At 48.0% G+C, this 22080-nt stretch overlaps 1 protein-coding gene across 1 annotated transcript; it reads left to right on the forward strand.

The window, feature by feature from the left end:
* The first annotated feature begins 424 nt into the window (after positions 1 to 424).
* Tcl1a (TCL1 family AKT coactivator A) lies at positions 425 to 4861 on the forward strand. Its single transcript, XM_027416407.2, has 3 exons — positions 425 to 544; positions 4276 to 4446; positions 4805 to 4861. The coding sequence occupies exons 1-3, from the start codon at positions 425 to 427 to the stop codon at positions 4859 to 4861; spliced, it is 348 nt and encodes a 115-aa protein (XP_027272208.1).
* The last annotated feature ends 17219 nt before the right edge of the window (positions 4862 to 22080 follow it).

Here is a 22080-nt window from a genome sequence, read left to right on the forward strand (position 1 = left end):
CCTTGCCCTGGGTGGCCTGCTATGGGGTGTGGCCTGTGCAGCCACATACACAGTAACTGCCTTGGACCTTGGGATTCCACCATAGAGAAAGCGGAGGGCAGTGTCTCCTAAGACAGGACCTGGGTGTACCTTTGCTGCTGCCCGGTGTACCCGGAGGAGTCCAGGACTAACTGGGGCCCTGAAGATCAGGCCTGCAAGCCAGAGACCCAGAAGCCCCCTGGTTGCCTTGCCTACCAAACTTGTGGTTCGCCCCACCCACTCCGCTGGCTCCGCCCTGCCCCGCCCCACCTCGCCTCGCTCCAGGGGGCGCAGGCGCACACCTGGTGGTAATAAATAGTCTAGGTTCTCGTTGCCCACCACCAGAGAGTAGTTTTTATCAGATATTGCCTTTGCAAATCTTTGCTTCTTGCTCCAGCCGGATGCCATGGCTGAACAGCCGGTGTACAGACCAGAGACACCCCAAGACCCCCAACGCCTGTGGATCTGGGAGAGGCACGTGTACTTGGATGAGAATAAACGAAGCTGGCTGCCCATAGTCCTCAAGGTACCAACCGCCTTGGGGCCAGCAGATGGGGCAGCAGGGGTGTGCCCTGTCTGGGCCTAGGAGTCCTGGTAGCTGGAGACCAGGGAACAGAGGGTCCCTTGTGGCAGAAACAGCTAGGGACGCTGCAGATGAAAGTCTTTGGGTTGGGCCTGGTAGACCTGGAGAGGAGGGTGGGAACACCCTGAGGACAAGGGATAAGGCCCTCTCATACCTAGCCTGGGGTATGACTATCATTTGGGGTGAAACAGGGCTTTCCTAAACCATAAAACTGGAATATCTTTAAGGCATCTAGTAGTATCCATGTTAGTAATAAGATTTAACTTTGTTTCGCTTCTGGAAGCCTCCGGATGGGTCTTAATGAATGTTGGTGTTTTCAAAAGAAATCTCTTCTAGAAGTACTTTCAGGCAGAAATTATTGACATGCCCTCCTCTTGTAAAATCAATGAAGGCTATAAAAGCAGAATTAAAACTGTGGAGACATCGTTTGATAAACTAGAGAGTAGTTGGGGACTAGGGACTGTCTTCACTTGGGAAAGCCAGCGGCTTGTCAACCTCACATTGGGGTGCCGCTACTAGATGGTGCAACCATGATTCTGCAATTCTGGGCTCTTAAATTCTTGCTGTTGTTTTACAATATTAAATTTACATATATCTAGTCTTTTTTTAAGGTTAAAGTCGATGTGTGAAGACAGTGTAGGTGGATTTTTTTTTTTTTTTTTTTTTTTTTTTTTTTTTTTTTTGAGACTGGGTTTCTCTGTATTATTTTGGAGGCTGTCCTGGAACTTGCTCTGTAGACCAGGCTGGCCTTGAACTCTGTAGATCCACCTGCCTCTGCTTCCTGAGTGCTGGGACTAAAGACGTGTGCCACTAATGCCTGGCGTAGGTGGATGTTTTTATTTTGAAGTTGTACAAATTTCTTTTCTCTCTTTCTTTCTTTCTTTCTTTCTTTCTTTCTTTCTTTCTTTCTTTCTTTTTTTTTCGAGACAGGGTTTCTCAGTGTGACAGTCCTGGCTGTCCTAGAACTCTGCTTTGTAGACCAGGCTGATCTCAAACTCACAGAGATCTGCCTGCCTCAGCCTCCCAAGTTATGGGATTAAAGGTGTTCGCCACCACTGCAAGTTATGTTTTACACCCCCAAAACCATGAACCAGAGAGCATTTCAGAGCTGTGGTAGATGTTGTCTGAACAGGAGTCTTGTGACAAACTACAGTACAGAATTTACTTCTCAGGACTGACAGAGACAAGGGAAAGCTATCTATAACAGTGGTTAGACTTTAGAATGTTGGCTAACAGTCCTGAATGCTAGCATGCTTACACAACTGGCACTGTGATCCGAGTTACCAGTTCTGATTTATCTCATAGGCAGAACATTTCACAAAACTATTTTCACCAAGCACAGGTCTGCACCAATGGGTTACAGTGAATGCGGTCGAAGCCCTATTATTGGGAAGGTGGTGCAATGTGACTTGGGTGGCCAACAAAAGGATAACAAGGCTGGTGGGGAGTCCTGTGGGAGAAAGAAACTGGAGGTGGGAAGGGAGACAGTGAGTTGTTCTGTAGAGAGTTGTGAAGTTGGTTTGTATTTGCATGTCATATTTTTGAGTCATTTTGTTTGGAGTGTCAAATTGCATTTGTTTTTCCTGCCCCACCCTGCCCCCCACTCCACCCCTCCACTCCTCCACTCCATCCTCCAACCTGAGTAGTGCTGAGGAGGAAACCTGGGACCCTGTGTAACTTAGATTAGAGCTGTACTGCAGGGCTATAGCCCAGCCATTTGTACAATGCTCTTAACTTTAACTTTTTTTTTTTTAACTTTAACTTTGAAACTTGGTCTTAGTTACTTAGGTTGACTTTGAGTTGCCTTTGTAGCCTTGAACTTGTGATCCTCTTGCCTGAACTTACTGAGTAGTCCATTGCAGGCCTGTGCAACTTGGCCCCATTAGATCTTCACTGGGAGTATCTTATAGAGTTTGATTGTGCAGGGTTTTGTTTGTGTGTTTAGGTGGTGATTTTTTTTTGGGGGGGGGGTTGATTTGGGTTTTTCGTCTTGAATTAGTGGATAAAACTCATTGTTAGGAGCTGGTGAGATGGCTGAAAAGGTAAAAAGGTGCTTGTTACCCAAACTGATGGCCTGAGGTGTGGCAGGACCCCCATGATGGAAGAGAGCTGACTCCTGCAAGTGGTGGTGCATTAATTTTAGCACCTGGGAGGCAGAGGCAGAGGCAGGTAGATAGATCTCTGTAAGTGTGAGGCCAGTCTGGTCTATATAGCAAGTCCCAGGCCAGCCAGGGTGATAGGGTGAGACCACGCTTCAAAACCACACATGTGACCTCATTTCAATTAATAAAACTGGATGTCTGGTCTCCACACTAACATCGGTTTGTGCAATATTTGTTCTTTATAGACATACATTTGAACAAAGGACTGCCTCAAAGGGAGTTACTTCTCTGTAGATTTTGGGGAGGCTTACTGTAGACAGTGAGAACCCCCCCCAAGGCATTGTGCCTAGAAGGAAGTGGCAACAGGAACAGTGGGGGAAGAGGGAGGCAGAGATGCTCTGTGTGTGCTTTGTGGACTTCTATGGACCCTGGGCTCACTCTGCCCGTGAGAAGGCACCAGGACTCCATCAGGCTGGTCTGACTTTTGGATCCCCACCCTGGTGTGTAAAGACAGTAAGTGTAGAAATAGTTGCCATGGCCCAGGAGAGCTGTGCCAGCGATGGGCAAACAACGCCTGTCACCAGAATCACAGTGTTAGAAATGGGTGTGGGGGCGTCTCAAGAAAATGACCACACAACCCAAAGCATTCAGCAAGACAGAAAGTTATACTTCCGTAGGTTGTGCAGCTGTGCCACAGGGGTCCTGAGTCCCATTCTGGTTGGTCAAGAGTTCAGCCTCTTCACAGTTGAATAACTTAGAGCTGTGCAGTCCACAAGCAAAGTGTAACTTTGAAAATAGGACACAACCTTGAGCACAGACTTTGATCTTAGAAATATGCTGACTGGAAGGGGATTTTCTTTTGCTAGATAGCCTCTTTAGAGATGGAGCTTCATCTCATTTAACCCTCTGATAGAAAAGACAGTGCGTTTTGTTTACAGTTCCCACAGGGGTCCATAGATAGACTGGTTCCTCCCTTGAAAGAGGGCATTGGACAAAAGCAAAGTCAAAACCCAGGCAGGGCTGGAATAGAGTTGGTAAAGTGCTTGCCTTGCAAACGTAAGGTCTTGACTTCAATCCCCAGAGTTCAAGTTTGAGAAACCGAGTGTTGTAGATGTTGCTAGTAATTCAGCACTGGGGAAGCAGACCTCTGAAGCACGGTCACTGACCAAACAGCCTCGCTTTGTGTGTGTGTTTGTGTGTGCCATGTGTGCCCATGCATGATCCAAGCCAATAAGAGACTTTGTCTTAAATTAATAAGTAAATAAGTGAAAGGAAAAGTGGATGATGCCAAAGAAATGACACCTTAAGGTTCCCTCCCCCCACACCTATAGGACCAAGTTGAAGGACTCGGTGGCTTAGCAGTAGGAGCGTTGGCAGGAAAAAGTGCACCCTCAAGGATGGCTAGACCCTGCCAGAGTCCCTAAGATTGTGTGTAGCCTGTGGAGTTGAAACCAGGGGCAGTAACTGCTCAGTGTATTGGGTCAGTGATAGGATGGACACTGGGTGTTGTGCCTGAGGGAGCCTGGCAGTGGTAAGCAAGAGGTGAAGGTGTGTTTTGTTCTTCCTCTGCAGACTGATGAAAAATTCCAGGTGATCTTGCGCCAGCAAGACGTCCCCTTGGGGCTTGCTATGATCCCTGAACAGCTGGAGGCATACGAGCTGCCTTTAATGTGGCAACTATACCCAGGGAAAAAGTACAGAGGCAGTGACTCCATGCTCTGGCAGATACTGTACCACATCAAGGCAAGCACAGCTTATCCTACGGACTGAGTGGGTAATCTCCAGTGGTCCTGCTCTCAACTTGGGGTTGGCTTGGGTTATCCCTCCATCCTAGTACCAGAAGCTAAGCTAATGGAAGGGGAGCTAACTGCAGATTTTTGTTTTTAAATGGGTTAAAGAAATAGAAGAGGCTATCTTCTGAGGTCTCAACCAAACTCCTTAGCACAAGGAGCTCTGTGGTAGTCACTGACTGAGACCAGTGGAGAGGGCTAGCCCCTCAGGTCCCAGTGCTGCCCCAGGCTAAAGAAAGCTAAGCCAGCATAGAAGGGGAGTTCTTGGGGCTGGGTCTGATCACTCTTGTCTCTCTCCTTCCCCACCTTAGTTCAGAGGCGTAGAAGACATGCTACTTGAACTGATGGAGTCTGAAGAATATCCATGACATGGTGAGTGCACCGGGGCTCCATCAGGAAGGAGTAGTACCCTTTTCCATGAAAGCCATGCCGGCTCCTCCCCAGCAGCTGTCCTCAGAGAGAGCCCAGGGTGAGGCAGGCTTCCCAGAAGTGTCCATGTCTCTTCCTTTACCCCCCTAGGAGCTACAGCTACAGCCGTGTTCATGGGCCACCACAGGTTACCGTTGTTTATGATCAGTTGTCACTGTGTGACTTTTTTTTTTTTTTAGATTTTATTTATTTATTATGTATACAACATTCTGCTTCCATGTATATCCGCACACCAGAAGAGGGCACCAGATCTTATAACATCCGGATGGTTGTGAGCCACCATGTGGTTGCTGGGAACCCAACTCAGGACCACTGGAAGAGCAGTCAGTGCTCTCAACCTCTGAGCCATCTCTCCAGCCCCCATCACTGTGTGACGTTTACAGAGGCAGATTTCTCCATCTTACCCATTCTCCTCACTGGGTTGGTGTTTGCCTTGGCCCAGGTATAAGATGGAAGGTTCGGAATTCGGAGCCAACTGACCAGCCACCCAGCAGCCCTACTGCCTGCTTCTCCTCCGTACCTCTAACCCTGCCTTCTCGTCTTTCCCCAGGTCCTGCAGCTCCTGTCTCCTTGCCTACCCCAGGTCCACAAGAGAGATGTTTGTACTTATATTCACTTTGCTAGTCACTTCCTTTCTTCACCACATTGGGCTCCAGGAAGAAAAGCTGGCCGGAGGTTCCCCCTTCCCATGCTCCTTTGCCTGCTTGCTCAGCTGTCTTGGTTGGCCCTCTGCTCTATTCTCTCCCCAGCCCCCAGCAAGTGGCACCAGAGAAGTGCCTGGCTCTTACCATCTCTAGGTGACCAGTGGTAGCTGTGCCTCTGAGCCTCTCAACTGATTTTCAGCCTTTCCCTTTTAAAGTCCCTTGGGGCAACCGGTGTCTGGTTTTTGAACTTGCCTACTCCCTCATTGGTCACTCAGTTACACATGTACCCTGAGGGACAACGACTAGTCACTTGAATCTGGCCAGATCTGCTGTCTCTCAAGGTGCTGTGTATGTACCCACTTGACCTGTGAACCCCCCCCCCTTACTTACCCAACAAACTTAGGCTTGGTCAAAAGGCAGTATAAAGCCTGAGAGCTTCATGCCCCTCCTCAGAACCCAGGAGCTTGCAGCCAGGGATATGCAAACCCTGGAGCCTAGGGCCCTCACTAGAGCAGGAGGTCAGGCAATGGAGCTGGTTTAGATGAGCCCTCAGATTGTCCATTTGGAGCTCCTCCCTTTACTGGTAGCCATATACCCGAGCGATCAGATCCTGTATGTAATGTAATGCTGTACTTTGTGTTGCTGATTAAACATGTTGTCTAACCTGTGCTGGTCATCTTGCATCCTTGACGTAGATGTTAGCAGATAAGGGAGAAACCGGGGTCACCCAGTAACAATGCTGAAAGGGAATGTCTGGAGGTTTCATGGTATTCTCCTTTGGAGATAAGGCTGGACTTTGAAAGTTTTTTACATGGTTCAATTCTCAAACCCCAGTGCTCTTGGAGTTGTGATTTGAGAACCATTGGAGACAACAACCTTAAAACATCCTTGTTGGCCAGTCCTGGTCCCCTGCCCCCCTTGGTATGGTTCTGTCTTCTTCCCAACCTCTGAATACCCTCAGCTCCAGATGCTCTGCTGTCCCTGGGAAGGCACCAGGTGTTCCATTCCATATGTGGCTTCTGTTCTCAATCCCAACAAGTCTTTCCCTCATATGAAACTGCCCCCATCACTCCATCCCAACCAGACACCATCCCCGCATCCATGGCCTGCAGTCACAGCCTAGCCCATCCTGTGCCCTGCCCCCTGCTGGTTTTTATGACCTGCTGGTCCTCATGCCTTGTGAGTAGGGCCTCACAATACAAGGGACACCTTACCAGAGAAAGGGGACCAGAAAGGGCCTAGTGCCACCCTGCTTCCCATCTCTGTTTAGTCCACAGGGCTGTCCTGCAGATGCAGTTGGGGAACAAGAGTGTCATGCTCTGAGCCTCCAACAAGAGCATTGTATAGGCAGTCCACCTCCTCCATTTACAGTCTCTCATCCCTCTCACCCACTGGATGGATTAAAAGCATGGCCACTTGCTTTGATTAATTTGATTGTCAATTTGATGGGATCTAAAACACTTAGGAGACAAGCTTATTAGGGTTCTTTAAAGGAATAATAGAACTGGTAGAATGAACATACATGTATGTAAATCTATAGAGTGAAGTAACATCTCATCTTGCCAGCAAATTTGTTAGTGGTCACACCCCTCTGGGCGTGGCTTCAGCTGCCAGAGGGTAGAGAAGTACAGGGCAGGTGCTCTCTCATGGGTAATGGATCACATCAGAAGGGCAGAGACATCTTCTGGAGCAGGAACGGTGTGGCGGTTCTTTACTCTTTATGTGTATAAGTTGTTCCCCAGCAAAACACCCATTTATCATTTATCTTGGGTCTAGTGAACTCATTAATACCCCGACTTCAATAGACTTTATTAGAATGACTTACAGGCTGTGTGTGGTCCAGGTGATAGACCAGGAGAGGAACAGTCATTTGCAGGATTCATTTGTTTGGCACAAATCTGGCTGCCATGAACTGCACTGGGTGCTGTGGCTATAGCAGCCAGCAAAACAAGGGCTGTGAACATACAGGTTCTGCTCTGCAGGATAAGTTTAGAAACCCAGACCCCCAGAAGAAACTAGAAGAGGGTGAGATGAGAGCAAATGATTCTCGTCTGAAGGTGGCTTCCCAGACATGCACATACGTGTTCCAGTACATGAGGCCAGAGGTCAACTTCAGTGTCTTCCTCTGTCGCTTTCCATGTTCCTTTATTAAGAGTACAAACGAGATGTCACCACAGGCCAGCATGCCCCAGGAGAGGTAGGCAAACACAGGGACAACCTGGCAACCTTAGCTGTCCCTTCCCAGGTAGGACAACTAGCACCTCCACCCCTGTGAGTGATTTGTGGTCAGGAACTTCCGGCATGAGGAATACGGCCTACCTATGTCAGTGTATGACACAAACTCTGTGAGGACAAGTCTGTCCTTGTGACCTGTTAGTGGGGTGGGGGGACGACAAACCTATTTACCATCTCGTGTGCATGCTTAAAATTGTGCAGCACACACAGGCTGTCTAAAATTACATCATAGCTCATTTGTCAGCTGTCAAGGAATTACCCCATGCCCCCCCCCCCCACAGTCAGTGCTACTCAGGAAACTACACACTCAGGCCTCTTGAAGGTTTTCTGAAACCCACTCCTTGTCTGTAGAATGCATGCTATGCCTTTTCACTGCTTCTCTGTGTTAAACCTGGACATCACATCACAGGACACCCCGAGACTCATAACACAGTGATCCTCTTGCCTGGGCCCCTTCACAGTGATGGGGTCACATGTGTCCCCTAATGGGCCCAGCTTTCAATGTGGATGCCGAAGGCATGTCAAGGGTATTACTAACTGATCTGTCTCCTTGGCCCCAAACTCACTGTGATAAGAATCACCTGATAGGAAACCTACCCTGAGTGCACTTCTGAGGGTATGGTACGGTTTTGTTAATTTTATGAGCATGTTTTACAGCAGGTTTCAGGACCTCTTTTCCTTGCATGCCTTTTGAATAGCAGCTCCCACTGCCTGCCCTTCACAGCCCCTGGCAATCACTGCTTCATTTTCTGCTCCTGTGATTTGCACAGCTTTAGGAATCTTCTGTAGATAGAATTATGCAGGATTCACCCTACTGTGACAGACTTGCTTCACTTAGTGTGATGTCTTTAGGGTTCTGGCCTCCAATCACTAGTGTGTGTGTGTGTGTGTGTGTGTGTGTGTGTGTGTGTGTGTGCAAAATCTCCTGCACATATACAACACAATTTTTTTTATAATGATTACAGTATGCTGGTTTTACAATTATAGTAGAGTATCTCTGTTAAGCCTTACAAAGAAATGAGAAACTTGCACGAGGCTTGTAGAGGGACTTTCTCCATCTATCTCTGTCCCACTGGACCAGTTTCTCTCTGCCCACTGGATCCCTGCAGCCATTATGAAATAACCATTAGAGACTTGATATATATTTATAATTGTTTGGCCAATGACTTAGGCTTCTTACTGACTAGCTGTCTATTAATTATTCACCCTTTTTTATTAATCTGTATCACCATGTGGCCTTGGCTCACGTAGATGATACCCTGGCATCCTGACTGCCTGGTGGCTACATGGTGTCTGCTCACTGTCTTCCTTCTGCCTGCCTCTTTGTTAGGAATTCCCACCTAGCTAAATCCTGCCTGTCCATTAGCCAAAACAGCTTTATTCATCAACCAATAAGAGAAGGACATAGTCACAGCATACAGAGGACATCCCCCATCAGAGGCTTTCCTTTATTATGGGACTCCTGTGGAAGGCCACCTCACCACACAAGCATGGAGTCACTCACACTAAAGTGGGCAACGGCTGCTAAATTGCTTTCTGATAAGTCAGGAAAGAGATGAGCCAGTCCCTCACACAGGCATAATGGGGGAGTCCCTCCCAGAAGTCACTGAAACTGCCAATCTACTTGTTTCTGAGTTCTTCAGCCTTTTCATGACCATAAAGCCTATCTCATTCAATCTTAGGAACCAAGGGCGCCTGTCAATTTACTTATTTATTATATATACAGCACTCTACCTCCATGTATGCCTGCATGCCAGAAGAGGGCACCAGATCTCATCATAGATGGCTGTGAGCCATCATGTGGTTACTGGGGATTGAATTTAGGACCTCTGGAAGAGGAGTCAGTGCCTTTAACTTCTAGGCCATCTCTCCAGCTCCCCAATTTTTCTATAAAGGGCCAAATAGTAAATATCTGGAGCTTTATGGGCTGTGAAGTCTCTATTGTAGCTATTTGATTTTGCCATTGTGGGGAGGAACATAAGTGATACATGAATGCTGAGTGTGGCTGTGGTCAATAAAACTTTACTTATAAAACAATACCTGGCCAGGCATTGGTGGTGCATGCCTTTAATCCCAGCACTTGGGAGACAGAGGCAGGTGGATCACTGTGAGTTTGAGGCCAGCCTGGTCTACAGAGCAAGTTCCAGGACAGGCTCCAAAGCAATACAGAGAAACCCTGTCTCAAAAACAAAACAAAACAAAACAACAACCTCCCCCCAAAAAACAAATAAATAAGTAAATAAGTAAATCTTAAAAGAAGGAGGAGGAGGAAGAGGAGGAGGAGACAAGAAAAAGTTTGCCAATTTCTGCCCTAGGCTTCTAACTTTAATTAGTTTCTCTTCTTTTACTCTTGTCCCCTTAGGGTCCATCTTCCACACAGCAGCAGGAGGTCATTCAGACCCTATTCTGCCTTCTTGAGGTTCTTAGCATAAATCTTTGTTCTGACCAGCAAGGCCAGACTCTCTCAGCTCTATAACCAGCTCCAACCTCCATGTCCTCCAGGCACACTGGCTGATGCCTGGCAGCAGAACATCACCCCCCCCCCCTTTAAGTGGATGTTACCCTTTCAGAGAGGCCTTCATGGGGTCCTGTTTCCTCCCCAGCTCTTTCTTCTTGAATTCAGTAAATGTTCTGCCTTCTCTCCTGATTCTGAACCAAAAGCAAAACTCAGCTAGTGAACACTGGTACCCAAGAAAGGCAGATTCTAGCTATACCAAGGATAGACCTCCCCAGGGACCCTGGGCAAATAACTGCTGCTGGTTTCTGGGTCTACCTCTCATCAGGAAATTGGGGGAAATGAGAGTACCCCGCTTCCAAAACTACAACAATGTTAAAGATTGCAGTTGGCTTTGGTGATTCTAGAACCAGGTAAGCTCTTGGTTTCTTTTCTTTCCTTTGTTTTCTTTCTTTTATGCACATTGGTAGTTTGCCTCCTACATTTATGTCTGTATGAAGATGTCAAATCACTTTGTGCTAGACAACAGACAGGTGGGAGCTGCCATGTGGGTCCTGGGAATAGAACCCCAGTCCTCTGGAAGAGCAGCCAGTGCTCTTAACCGCTGAGCCCTCTCTCCCAGTCATTTTTGTCACTGGGGCAGCTGCCAGAGTATCTAGATTCTGCTCTTCCAGAGGTCCTGAGTTCAATTCCTATCAATGACATGGTGTCTGACATCATCTCTAAGGAGCTCAGGTGCCTTGTTCCAGCCTGCAGGCATACATGCAGGCAGAACACTGTATACATAATAAACACATCTTTAAAAAAAAACAAAGCAAACTAATAACAAAAGAACAAGGTCTCAGGCGCTGAGCCCCTGAATGGTGGCTTTCACCTTTAAGCCCAGCAGTCAGGAAGCAGAGGCAAGCAGATCTGAGTTCTAGGCCAGCCAGGTGTACAGAACAGTCAGATACACAGAGAAAACTTGTTTTGAAACACACACACACACACACACAGACAGACAGACAGAGACAGAGACAGAGACAGAGACAGAGAGAGAGAAGCTCTCATGTATCCCCGGGGCTGACTTTGACTTCGTTATATAGTCAAGGATCGGCTTAAACTTGAGATGTGGAGGTCAGACAATCAAGTGCTATGATTCCAGCATGTTCTCACATAGCTGGTTTGAACCCTGATCATGCAATGCTGAGGGATGGACTTAGAGCATTGTGTATGGTAAGTCAGTTTCTGACCAACTTAGCTAAGGCCACAGCCCTATAAAGGCCTTTATGGATTTATTCTGTAAAGTTACAGCTTTCATCTGCTGACAGTTTCTTCCTGTGAATTGTGTCAGAGGGAGTGCCTTTCTCTCTTGTGGATCAGCTGAAGGAAGGACATGTTCACAGCACCCAGCCTCTGTCCCCTCTGTGCTGATCCCTTGACATCTGGTGTCTTCCTGTGCAAGGACACTTTCCCCCTCTGCTCTGCAGTGAATTGGTGCCTCCTGTGCTGACACTGGCAGTCACTGACCACTCCCCTCCCTCCATGTTAAGCCACACCTGCTTATCCTATTCCCAGCACAGCTTCCCCAGCTCCCACACTGCCTCCCTTTAGACCTTCCCCAGGTACCCTGCTGCTGAAATGGACCAGGAACCATCCTCCCAGTGAAATGTCCAGAAGATGTCACACAGTGTTCCTGTAATGTTTGGGGATCAACTTTTACTTCCTGCATGAGAACCCTGATAAGGACAGACAAGCTCAGCACAGAATTTAAGGAAAAGCAATAAAGTTTAATTAGTTAAAATCGAGTTTGGGGTGGGGGTTGGGGTCAGCATCACTTCTAGGAGCCAAGTACTGAGCTTGTGGGAGAAGTACACCAGATGCTCACTGCACACATCCCATTGTGTCTTCAAGCCACTGAGCACAGAGTCCTCTGCCCAGCACCAGGTCAACTTCTAGCCATCATGGTATCTCAGAGTTCCACAGGGCATGGAGTCCCCATCCATACCTGCTCCACAGGAACCTCCAGATCAGAGTCGCCTGAGGGACATGCTGCACTGGGAGCCCAGGAGAGGGGTTCAAAGGGACGAGGGGGTCTTTAGAAGGACCATCTGTGATGTCAGCATCAGAGACATAAAGGAGACAAGAAAGCCAAGCTGTACCCAGGGAGGGAGAAGGCTCAGGACATTGGACAGGTTCACAGAAGCAGATCTGGAGTTCAGGGCTGAGCGGAGCAGGAGGCACTGCTGGACTGGAGACCAGGGGAACAAGCCGAGAAGCAGATGCATAAAATCTTCACCTAGGTTGCAAGGGACAGGAGCCTGAAGAGCTGTCAACATCTAGAGAAGACCAAGGAGAGACTGTTTAGTGAATCCCTGCAGAACTGGGTGCTGGACCCAAAGGCTGTTCTCCAGCCAGTTCAGCTCCAGCCCTGCCCCTGAGCCAAACTCTCCTTAGACGGGTAGAGCTGCTTCTAAGCTGGGCGAGATGCCCAGTGTAGGTTCTCTTGGGTCAATACCACACAGCACTCAAGTGTGATTAAACTGGAGAGCCAAAGTCACTAGGTTCTAATCTCATCACTGCTATCTCAGGGCTCTGTGGTCTCTGGACCCTCATTCCAATACCCAGAGTCTGTTTGCTTAACTGTGACATGGAGCACTGGTCACAGGGAATTGTTTCCAGGACTAAGCGTGACATTGTGCCTACTGTGGGGTCAGCTCACAGCATTTACATGCAAAGGAGAAGGGTGACAGGTGGCCTCACAAGGAAAGCTCAGGGAGAGCCACCAGCACGTCCTTCCTATAAAGAGGGAAAGTCTTATGGAACCCATCTTACCATCGGCGCACTCTAGCTTAAGGACCAGTTGTTCTCTGTCACCAATCTGCAGGAGAGTGAAGAGCCATCAGGATCCTGGGTGACTCACATCTAGCCAGCTCTAAGACAATGACCATTCAGACTTGAGTCAGCACAGAGGGGGAAGGGGCAGGAGGAGGTCTGGGGTGTGGGTTCTATAGCCAGAGGGAAGCATTGCTTCTGCCCCCACCCTGCTGGACACAGGTATACACATGTACATGGATGCCTTCTCTCTCTCCATCCTTCCCCTGCCTCTGTTGTATTATTAGCCTCCTCAAATAGACAGGTCAACAACAAAAATATCTTCATCAACTCCCTGAAACTGGCCAGATTCACTAGGCCCCTCCCTGCCAGAGGAAGCTGAGCCAAGCAGCAAAGACTCTCATACAAGAGAAACAACCCAACCAAGCAGGAACCAGCCAAATGGCCTGGAAGGGGTTTAACTCAACTGAGGCACCTGGAAAGGACGCTCTCCAACCTGCTGAGCTGCCTACAGGCTGTGACTTGTGGTCCAGGGTCCCAACTTTTGTGTGTCTTCCATCACTCATGCTGGGTGGGCTTTGGTGATGCAGCTGTCTTTGAGTCATTTCTGCTCCTGGAAGTGATCCCCGTCTCTTACCCATGATCCTATAAGTGACCCCAATAAAACTCAGTGCTTCACCAAGATGAACATGGTACCTGTACTTTGATCTGATATGGGTTCCCCATCTAGGATGAGGAGATGAGTATGTTTTGTCTCCCCAGGAAAGGTTTTGTCACAAACAACAATCCCCAAATCCTCTACTGAAAATGACCCTGTTAGAGCCCTTGAAGGAAGACTGAATGAAGGAGAGGTAAGAATCTCCCTGGGGAGAGCTCTTCCTGTCCCTCATCACCTGCAGCACTCAGGAGAGTGGCGTCTCTGCCACACCTGGGCAACAGAATAGAGCTGGCCCTAGGTGAAGCCTTGGGAGATCGGACCCTGAGGAAATGAAACCAGGACACAGGTCCTGTCCCTTGCTCATCACTGTGAGGGGTGAACTAGCCAGGACAATGCTGGAGAGCTCACCCTGGTGGTGAGGACAAGGGAGAGCTGGCAGGCTGATCAACCCTGCCCCTACCCCGGCCCAGAACTAGGCTTATGAGTTGGTTCACTCCAACTTCCACTCCATATGTGATCTGCCAGAGTACATGAACTGAACAGTCCTGGACACCCAAAGCTGCAGGATTTCCACAATGCAGGACACACCAGCAGGTAACCAAGAAGGTTTGCCCTGAGGCCCCAGCATGGATAGTGTAGCAGAGACCAGAAGCCTCAAACATGACCAATGCCTCTTTGCAATGAACAAAACATACTGTGTGACTCCCCGTGTCACACTGCAGCTTTGATCAGGAGATCCACACACTCTGTTTTTATTTTTATTTTTTTTAAAGATTTAATTTTTTATTATGTATACGACATTCTGCTTCCATGTATATCTTGCACACCAGCAGAGGGCACCAGATCTCATAACGGATGGTCGTGAGCCACCATGTGGTTGCTGGGAATTGAACTCAGGACCTCTGGAAGAGCAGTCGTTGCTCTTAACCTCTGAGCCATCTCTCCAGCCCCCTCTCCCTGTTTTTATTTTGTCTCTTATATTTTATTCTGGGGGGATGTTGCAGGGTAGAGGGTAGATGGAAGGGGCAGGGAAATGAACGGGATGCAGATACATGATGGGAAAGACACAAAAAAATAAATGGGAGAAAAAATGAGCCTCCCTGGGGTGGGAGAGGATGAAAAGCATTTGCATGGCCCCCCCACCTGCTGCAGCTCTCACTGTGAAGTGTCAAACACTTACCTGGATATGGTCCGTTAATTTCCAGAACTGGGAGTCTGTTCCCCAGTACATTACCAGAGAATATTGCTCCCACTTGTACGGGATATAATCCAAAACTGAGGATAAGTCAGAGAGCAGATCCTTGGAGAATTCACTCACCTGCCACAACTTGATACTCAGAGCAGGTTCAGGCTGAAAGGAGTAGAGGGAGAGGTACATTAGGGACAGAGCCTGTTAGTCATCCTTGGGTCTGGGTAAGTTTTGCTACAAGGTCCTCGGTGCCTGCAAAATGAAAAGCTTCCCTCTGAATCCTCAGATTGAAAAAACAAAAAACAAAACAAAAAAAACAAAACCCTCAAGCTGGGTGTTGGTGGCACACTCCTTTAACCCCAGCACTCAGGAGGCAGAGGCAGGTGGATCTTTGTGAGTTCGAGACCAGCCTGGTCTACAAGAGCTAGTTCCAGAACAGCCTCCAAAGCCACAGAGAAACCCTGTCTCGAAAAACCAAAACCAAAACCAAACCCTCCTGATCCTTGTTGAGATGGCACTGAGGTCTTGTGTAACTGGCAACTGTGTGTGGGAACTCACACTGGTGCACACACACACACTCTGTCGAGAACACAATCTCACAGAGTGAGAGAGAGTGAGCTGTATGAGAGTTGTGAGTGTGTGTGTGTGTGTGTGTGTGTGTGTGTGTGTGTGTGTGCCATTTAGAGAGTGTGTGATGCATGTATGTGATAGTCTGAAAAGGACAAGGAGGACTCAGGTGTCTGCTCCATCACTTTCTCTCTTATGTCTTTGAAGTAGGGACTCTGATCACAGCACTGAAGTTATGGGCAACAGAGTCACATGGAGCTTTTTATGTGGTTCCTGGGATCCTAACTCGGGCTTACAGGTTTTTGTTTGTTTTTAAGATTCTTTTATTTGCTTTTGTATTTGTAACTTGTTTGAGGCAGGATCTCTGTGTAGACCTCAGGAGCCTGAAACTGGCTATGTGGGCCAATAAAGCTTTGAACTTACGATATCTGCCTGCTTCTGCCCTGTGCGTGTCTCTCTCTGTGTGTGTCTGTGTGTAAATATAACAATGCAAACTATTTCTTGGTATACTAACCAAGAGAGACAGAACAAGAGAGAAATAGGAGGGAATAAAGTAAGAAGGGACGGAGGAAAAAAGAGAGAAAAACAATGCTGGGCCTGGTGTTGCAAACTGGAATCCCAAATGACTCAAGAGGGTATGGCAGGAGGAACACAAGTGTCAGTCCAGCCTGAACTACAAAGTGAGTTCAAATGTCACTCCAGGGAGTACTCTAGTGCATGTGTCGCTTAGCACAGCTTTGCATGGGAGAGTCGGGTTGATTCTTTTACAGGGGAATCAGATTGCCCCCATCCTTTTAAACTCAATTGCCCAAGGAGCTCTTCTGGATGCTGCATCTGCCCCTCTAGGCACACTTGGAACCAATAGATACTTTAACCCAAGGCTGGCCCCAGAAGAGGATGCTGGGAGACACGTGACTCTATTAGAATTTATTGACTGCTCAGACTTTCTAACGGAAGCTGTCTGATTAAATCCTCACTAACAGAATTCTTTTCTGTTTTTGTTTAAACTGAAAACATTTTGTCAAAAATATTTCCAAACATTTTTTTTGTGTAGGTTTAAAGAAAAAACATATCTACTTGAAGATTTTATTATTTTTTTTAAATGGTGCTATAGGGGAATTACCCCCTCCTTAGGTTTCAAACCTGGGACACACTGAGATCCAATAACATATTAAAGTTGGCCCCAGATGAAGGGGAAAAGGAATGAAAAAGGAAGGACATGAGTGCTCCCAGGTATGGGGGAGGAGGAGATTTCTTGTACATAAAAGGAAGAGCAAAGGCAAAGACAGGGATGTCTGAGAAGATTCCAGAGTGTCCATGACTGTGAGCCTGGCCATGTGAGGAGAGGGGAGAGAGAAGAAAGAGGGGACTGTAGGGAAGGAGAGGGACAGCAGAGGGAAGAGGAGTTGCCTATCAAGTTGGGTGACCTGGGCCAAGAGACTGGCATAGCAAAAATGGCTGAGTTATATAGGGGCCAGAGGAGGCAGGTGAGGGGATTTGGGGGGAGGTCCAGGCCTTGGGATAGAGAGCTCAGAGTAGAGGGCAGGGCAAGTCAGGCCTCACCACAAGGGCCCCCTCCATCTGTGGATTAGCCTAAGCCTGTGGGGATTCCAAGCAGGGGCTCCAGGGGTTGGTGCAGGAGTGAAGACATGGTTCTGTCCAGAGACCAGTATCGGCTATATTCTGACAAGATAATAACATTATCCAAGCACACATACCCTAACCCACAAGTCTCCCCACCAGGTCAGCCTCCCTGGAGCCTCAAAACTCACCCTGTTATGGTAGGGAGTAAATTCTGGGTTTGTAACCATCCAGAGTCTCTGTTTCTCATCACAGTAGTGACCAGGACTTACACAGGTCAGACTGAGTGGGGGAAGACCCCTGGGAAGAGCCGCCATAGTGAGGAGCCGGGCTAGCTGGCTGCTGCCTTAAAATACACTCACTCTTGCAGGGGCAGGGTGGGGCTGTGGCAGGGAGAGTAACACAGGAGAAACCAAGACCGTCTGCACCTGGGTCAGGAGCTCAAGTCGGTGGAAACAGCTGCCCGGCTTCACAGGTGCCCTGTATCCTCAGGCTAGCCCATACAGGGTTCTCTGTGGTCCCTACCCAGACCCGCCAAGAATGGTTTTCCTCACCACCTCTCCAACACATTTCCATGAGGAACCTAGCTGATGTCCCTGAATCTAGGACAGCGATCCTCATCCTACCGAATGCTGTGACCCTTTAATACAGTTCCTCATGTTGTGGTGACTCCAGCCATACTTCATAACTGTTAGTTTGCTACTGTTGTGAATTGTTATGTAAATACTTAGAGAGAGAGAGGTTTGCAAGAGGGTTGAAACCCAGAGATTTAGAACTGATGCCCTAAGGGTTACCTTGAATAAATCTGGAAAACAAGCCCATGCCCACAGATGTTTGTGATCAAGATCATGTAAAGTGGGACTGACTCTGGCAAGGGCAGCAGGGCTTCTCACTAGCCTTGCCTTTGGCCTGGAGTGTGACTACCGGAGGGACCATCTTCTCAGCCAATCTCCTCATCTTTCTGAGGCCACAGCAGGGCAGTCACAAAGCAGGCCTATAATGGCAGCACCTGTGCCCTGAAGACCGGCTCTGTGTGTCCTTTTCCTTTTTGAGAACCACAAGGCAGATTCTTTTCATCCCACCCAGCTCATGTGGAACACCTGTGCCTGTCAGCATTTCCCTCCTCCTCCCCTCCCTTCATCCTTCCTTCCTTTCTTTTTCTCTCAGAAGGGTCTCATGTAGCCCAAGTTGTCCTCAGATCTCCTTTGTAGTTGAGGATGACCCTGAATTCCTGGTCCTCCTGCCTCAGCTCCTCTAGTGCTGGGATTATATCACCATGCCCAGTTCTCTTTGAGGCTGGAGATCCAACCCAGAGCTTAGCACAGGTTAGCCCAGCATTCTACCACCTGAGACCCCTAGCTGCATGGAGACCCCCCTAGCCCCATGGCAGGCATTTTCTGCTTTTTTATGTCAACTTGACAGAACCTAGAGTCATCAGAAAGGTGGGAGCCTCAATTAAGAAAATAACTCCAGAACGCAAGAAGCTAGTTTCCAAAACACCAAATAATCCAATTAAAAAGTAGGGTACAGTACTAAATAGACAATTCTCAATAGAGGAATCTAAAATGGCTGAAAGACACATAAGACATAAGAAAGTGCTCAACATCCTTAGCCATCAGGGAAATGCAAATCAAAACAACTCTGAGATACCATCTTACTCCTGTCAGAATGGCTAAAATCAAAAACATCAGTGACAGTTTATGCTGGAGAGGATGCGGAGAAAGGGGAACACTCCTCTACTGCTAGTGGGAGTGCCAACTCGTACAGAACCTTTGGAAACCAGTATGGTGATTCTTCAGGAAAATGGGAATCAGTCTACCACAAGATCCAGCAATTCCACTCTTAGGCATGTACCCAAAAGAAGCACATTCATACAACAAGGGCATCTGTTCAAAGATGTTCATAGCAGCACTATTTGTAATAGACAGAAACTGGAAGCAGCCTGGATGCCCCTCAACTGAAGAATGGATAGAGAAAATGTGGTACATTTACACAATGGAGTACTACTCAGTGGGAAAAACAATGGAATCTTGAAATTTACAGGAAAACCATTCTGAGTCAGGTAACCCACTAACAAAAAGACAAACATGGTGTGCACTCATTCATATTTGGATTTTAGTCATAGAGCAAAGGATTACCAGCCTACAATCCACACTGCCAGAGAAGCTAGGAAACAAGGAGGACCCTAAGAGAGACATACATGGTCCCCTGGAGAAGGGGAAAGGGACAAGATCTCCTGAGCAAATCTCAATAATGAGATTGATGACTGACTTATTTGCCATCCTAGAGCCTCCTTCCAGCAGCTGATGGAAGCAGAAGCAGACACCCACAGCTAAACACTGAACTGAACTGGAATCCAGTTGCAGAGAAGGAGGAGTGATGAGCAAAGTGGTCAAGACCAGGCTGGTGAAACCCACAGAAACAGCTGACCTGAACAAAGTGGAGCTCTTGGTCCCCAGACTGACACCTGGGAAACCAGCATGGGACTGATCCAGACCCCAGGAACATGGGTGTCAGTGAGGAGACCTCGGAAATCTATGGGGCCTCTTGTAGTAGATCAGTACTTATCCCTAGCATAGGAATAGACTTTGGGAGCCCATTCTACATAGAGGGATACTCCTTGAGTCTAGACACATGGGGGAGGACCTAGATCCTATCCCCCAAAATGACAGACACTGAAGACTCCTTATGGAAGGCCTCATCCTCCCTGGGGAGCATAAATGGTATGGGATAGGTAGGGTGTTAGTGGGGGGCAGGGGAGGAGGGGAGGAAGAGGGAACTGGTATTAATATGTAAAAAATCTTGTTTTTAATTTAAATAAAAAAATGAGAAAAAAAGAAAATGACTCCATGAGATTGGGCTATAGGCAAGCTTGTAGTGCATTTTCTTAAGTAGTGATTGATGGGCGAGGGAGAGCTCAGCCAGTGTGGGTGGGGCCAGCCTATAGCTGGCCTGGGTTCTGACAGGAAGTATACTGCCCCAAGTCATGAAGTGTAACCAGTAAGCAGCAGCAACTCTCTTTGGCCTCTGTTCCAGCTCCTGCCTCCGGGTTCTGGGCCTGCCTGTGTTCAGTTACTGATTTTCTTCAGTGATGGATACAGTGTGGAAGTGTAAGACAAGGAAACTTTCCCATATTGCTTCTGGTCAAGGTGTTTCATCATTGCAATAGTGACCCTGATACACTAGGTACTGCATCTTTAGACAAGAGACTGTAGACCCCATTCCACAGATTTAGAAACTGAGGCATGAATAGTGTGGCCTGACTGACGTGGGTGGCAGTGGGAACCTGTGACTCACCTATTTTTGGCTCTGACACTTTGCTGCCAATCTTAGCTGAGTCCCTAGAATGACTGGGTCACAGGTAGAGGCTGAGAATGTGTCCCTGGGAGGAATGATGAACTTGTAAGGCTGTCCTTTTGTCCCCTAGCTTGTCATTGTCCACATCATGGCTGACAGGTGGTAATGTATCCTGGCTAACTTGCCCCTCTCTGCTACCTGGCATGGAAAGATGTTGAGATGCAGCCTTCTCTCCATGGTGCTGCTCTTCCCCAGACATGAGCTCTGACCAGCAATGCTGACCTCTCCCAGCAGAGGGAGCCCTTGCCAAGCCTCAAGAACTGAGTACAGGTGCTTAAGTTGGGCTGAAGTGATTCCAGACCACAGACAGGGGGCAATGAGCTAGCCCTTGGCAGACTTAAGAAAAAAAAAAAAAAAAAAAAAAAAAAAAAAAAAAAAAAAGGACTGTGCTGTTGGCACACCTTGCTCTGACACTCCCGGATACTGGGCTAGAACAACAGGCAGACGTGAGGTAGAGAGCCTGAAGTAAAGGGGCCTGGTTGGAACTGAGATGGAGGTAGCAACCTCAGAAGAACATGCAAAGAGGGAGGGAACTCCAGGTATTTAGAGACCACACAATGAAGGGGTGTCCTCAGGCTCCTGTAACAAAAGCTCAGACAGTGACTTCCTGCACTTTCTCAGGGTAAGGAAATGCTAATTCAAACAGAAAGAGGAGCAAGGTCAGCTTGTTAATGCCCAAGTGATGTGGACCACACCTGAGGAATGGACACACTGACAGGGCGGCTTGGTTACCTAATTAGATGATACTGCCTGGGAAAGGGCTGGTTGAAGACAGGCCAGAGAACATTACAGATGAGACACTCCATTCCATTTGTGTATTCCAGGAGTCACCCCAAGCCAGCAGGAAGATGGAAAAAAAAACTCAGCCTGACCCCAAAACCCAGAAGAAGACTTTGGCACTAATTGCCTCTCCTGGGGCATTAGAGATGTGCTTTGTTTTCGTTGTCGTCTTATCTTCTAAACTGTGTGGCGCCCATGCCACGAGCAAGTTCAAAGTATCGGGCAAAAGCCTGGAGATTTGGGTGAACAACAAGACGCCGGTCTTTTTCTGAGAGAATGTCTCTCTCACCTTTATTGTGGAACAGCCTAAACGCAGACTTACAAAAACCCCAGGTGGAAGGGTTCACAACAGGATGATGATGCGGGGGGGGGGGGGGGGGCGGCAAGGTCGGAAGAGCAGGAGGGACCTGTGGTTATGCTGGGTAACAACTCATAGAGACCCCGTGGGGGCTGGGCCCCAACAAAACTGAGTTTCCAGTGGTTTGAATGAGAATGTCCCCCAGAGACTCAAGTATTTGAACACTTAATCCCAAGAAGGTGGTACTACAGTGGGGAGGATTGGGAGGTGTGGCCTTGCTGGAGGAAGCAGTCACTGGGGACAGGGGTTGAGAGTTGAAGCCTCACCCCTTCCAGTTCTGTCTTAGCTTCATGCTTGCTGTTGAAGAGGGGAGTTCTCAGCTTCTTGCTCCTGCGGCCTTGCTCCCCACACATGATGGACTCACCCCTCTGAAACCATAAGCCCAAATCAACTCTTCCTTTTGTAAGTTGCCCTGGTCATAGTGTTTTTTTTTTTTTTTTTTTTTTTTTTAATCACAGCCACAGAAAAGTAATTGATACATCCAGATATCCACTTAGCTCAATGCCATTACGAAAGGCAG

Source organism: Cricetulus griseus, chromosome 5 (genome assembly GCF_003668045.3).
Source record: "Cricetulus griseus strain 17A/GY chromosome 5, alternate assembly CriGri-PICRH-1.0, whole genome shotgun sequence".
Classification (NCBI taxonomy): domain Eukaryota; kingdom Metazoa; phylum Chordata; class Mammalia; order Rodentia; family Cricetidae; genus Cricetulus; species Cricetulus griseus.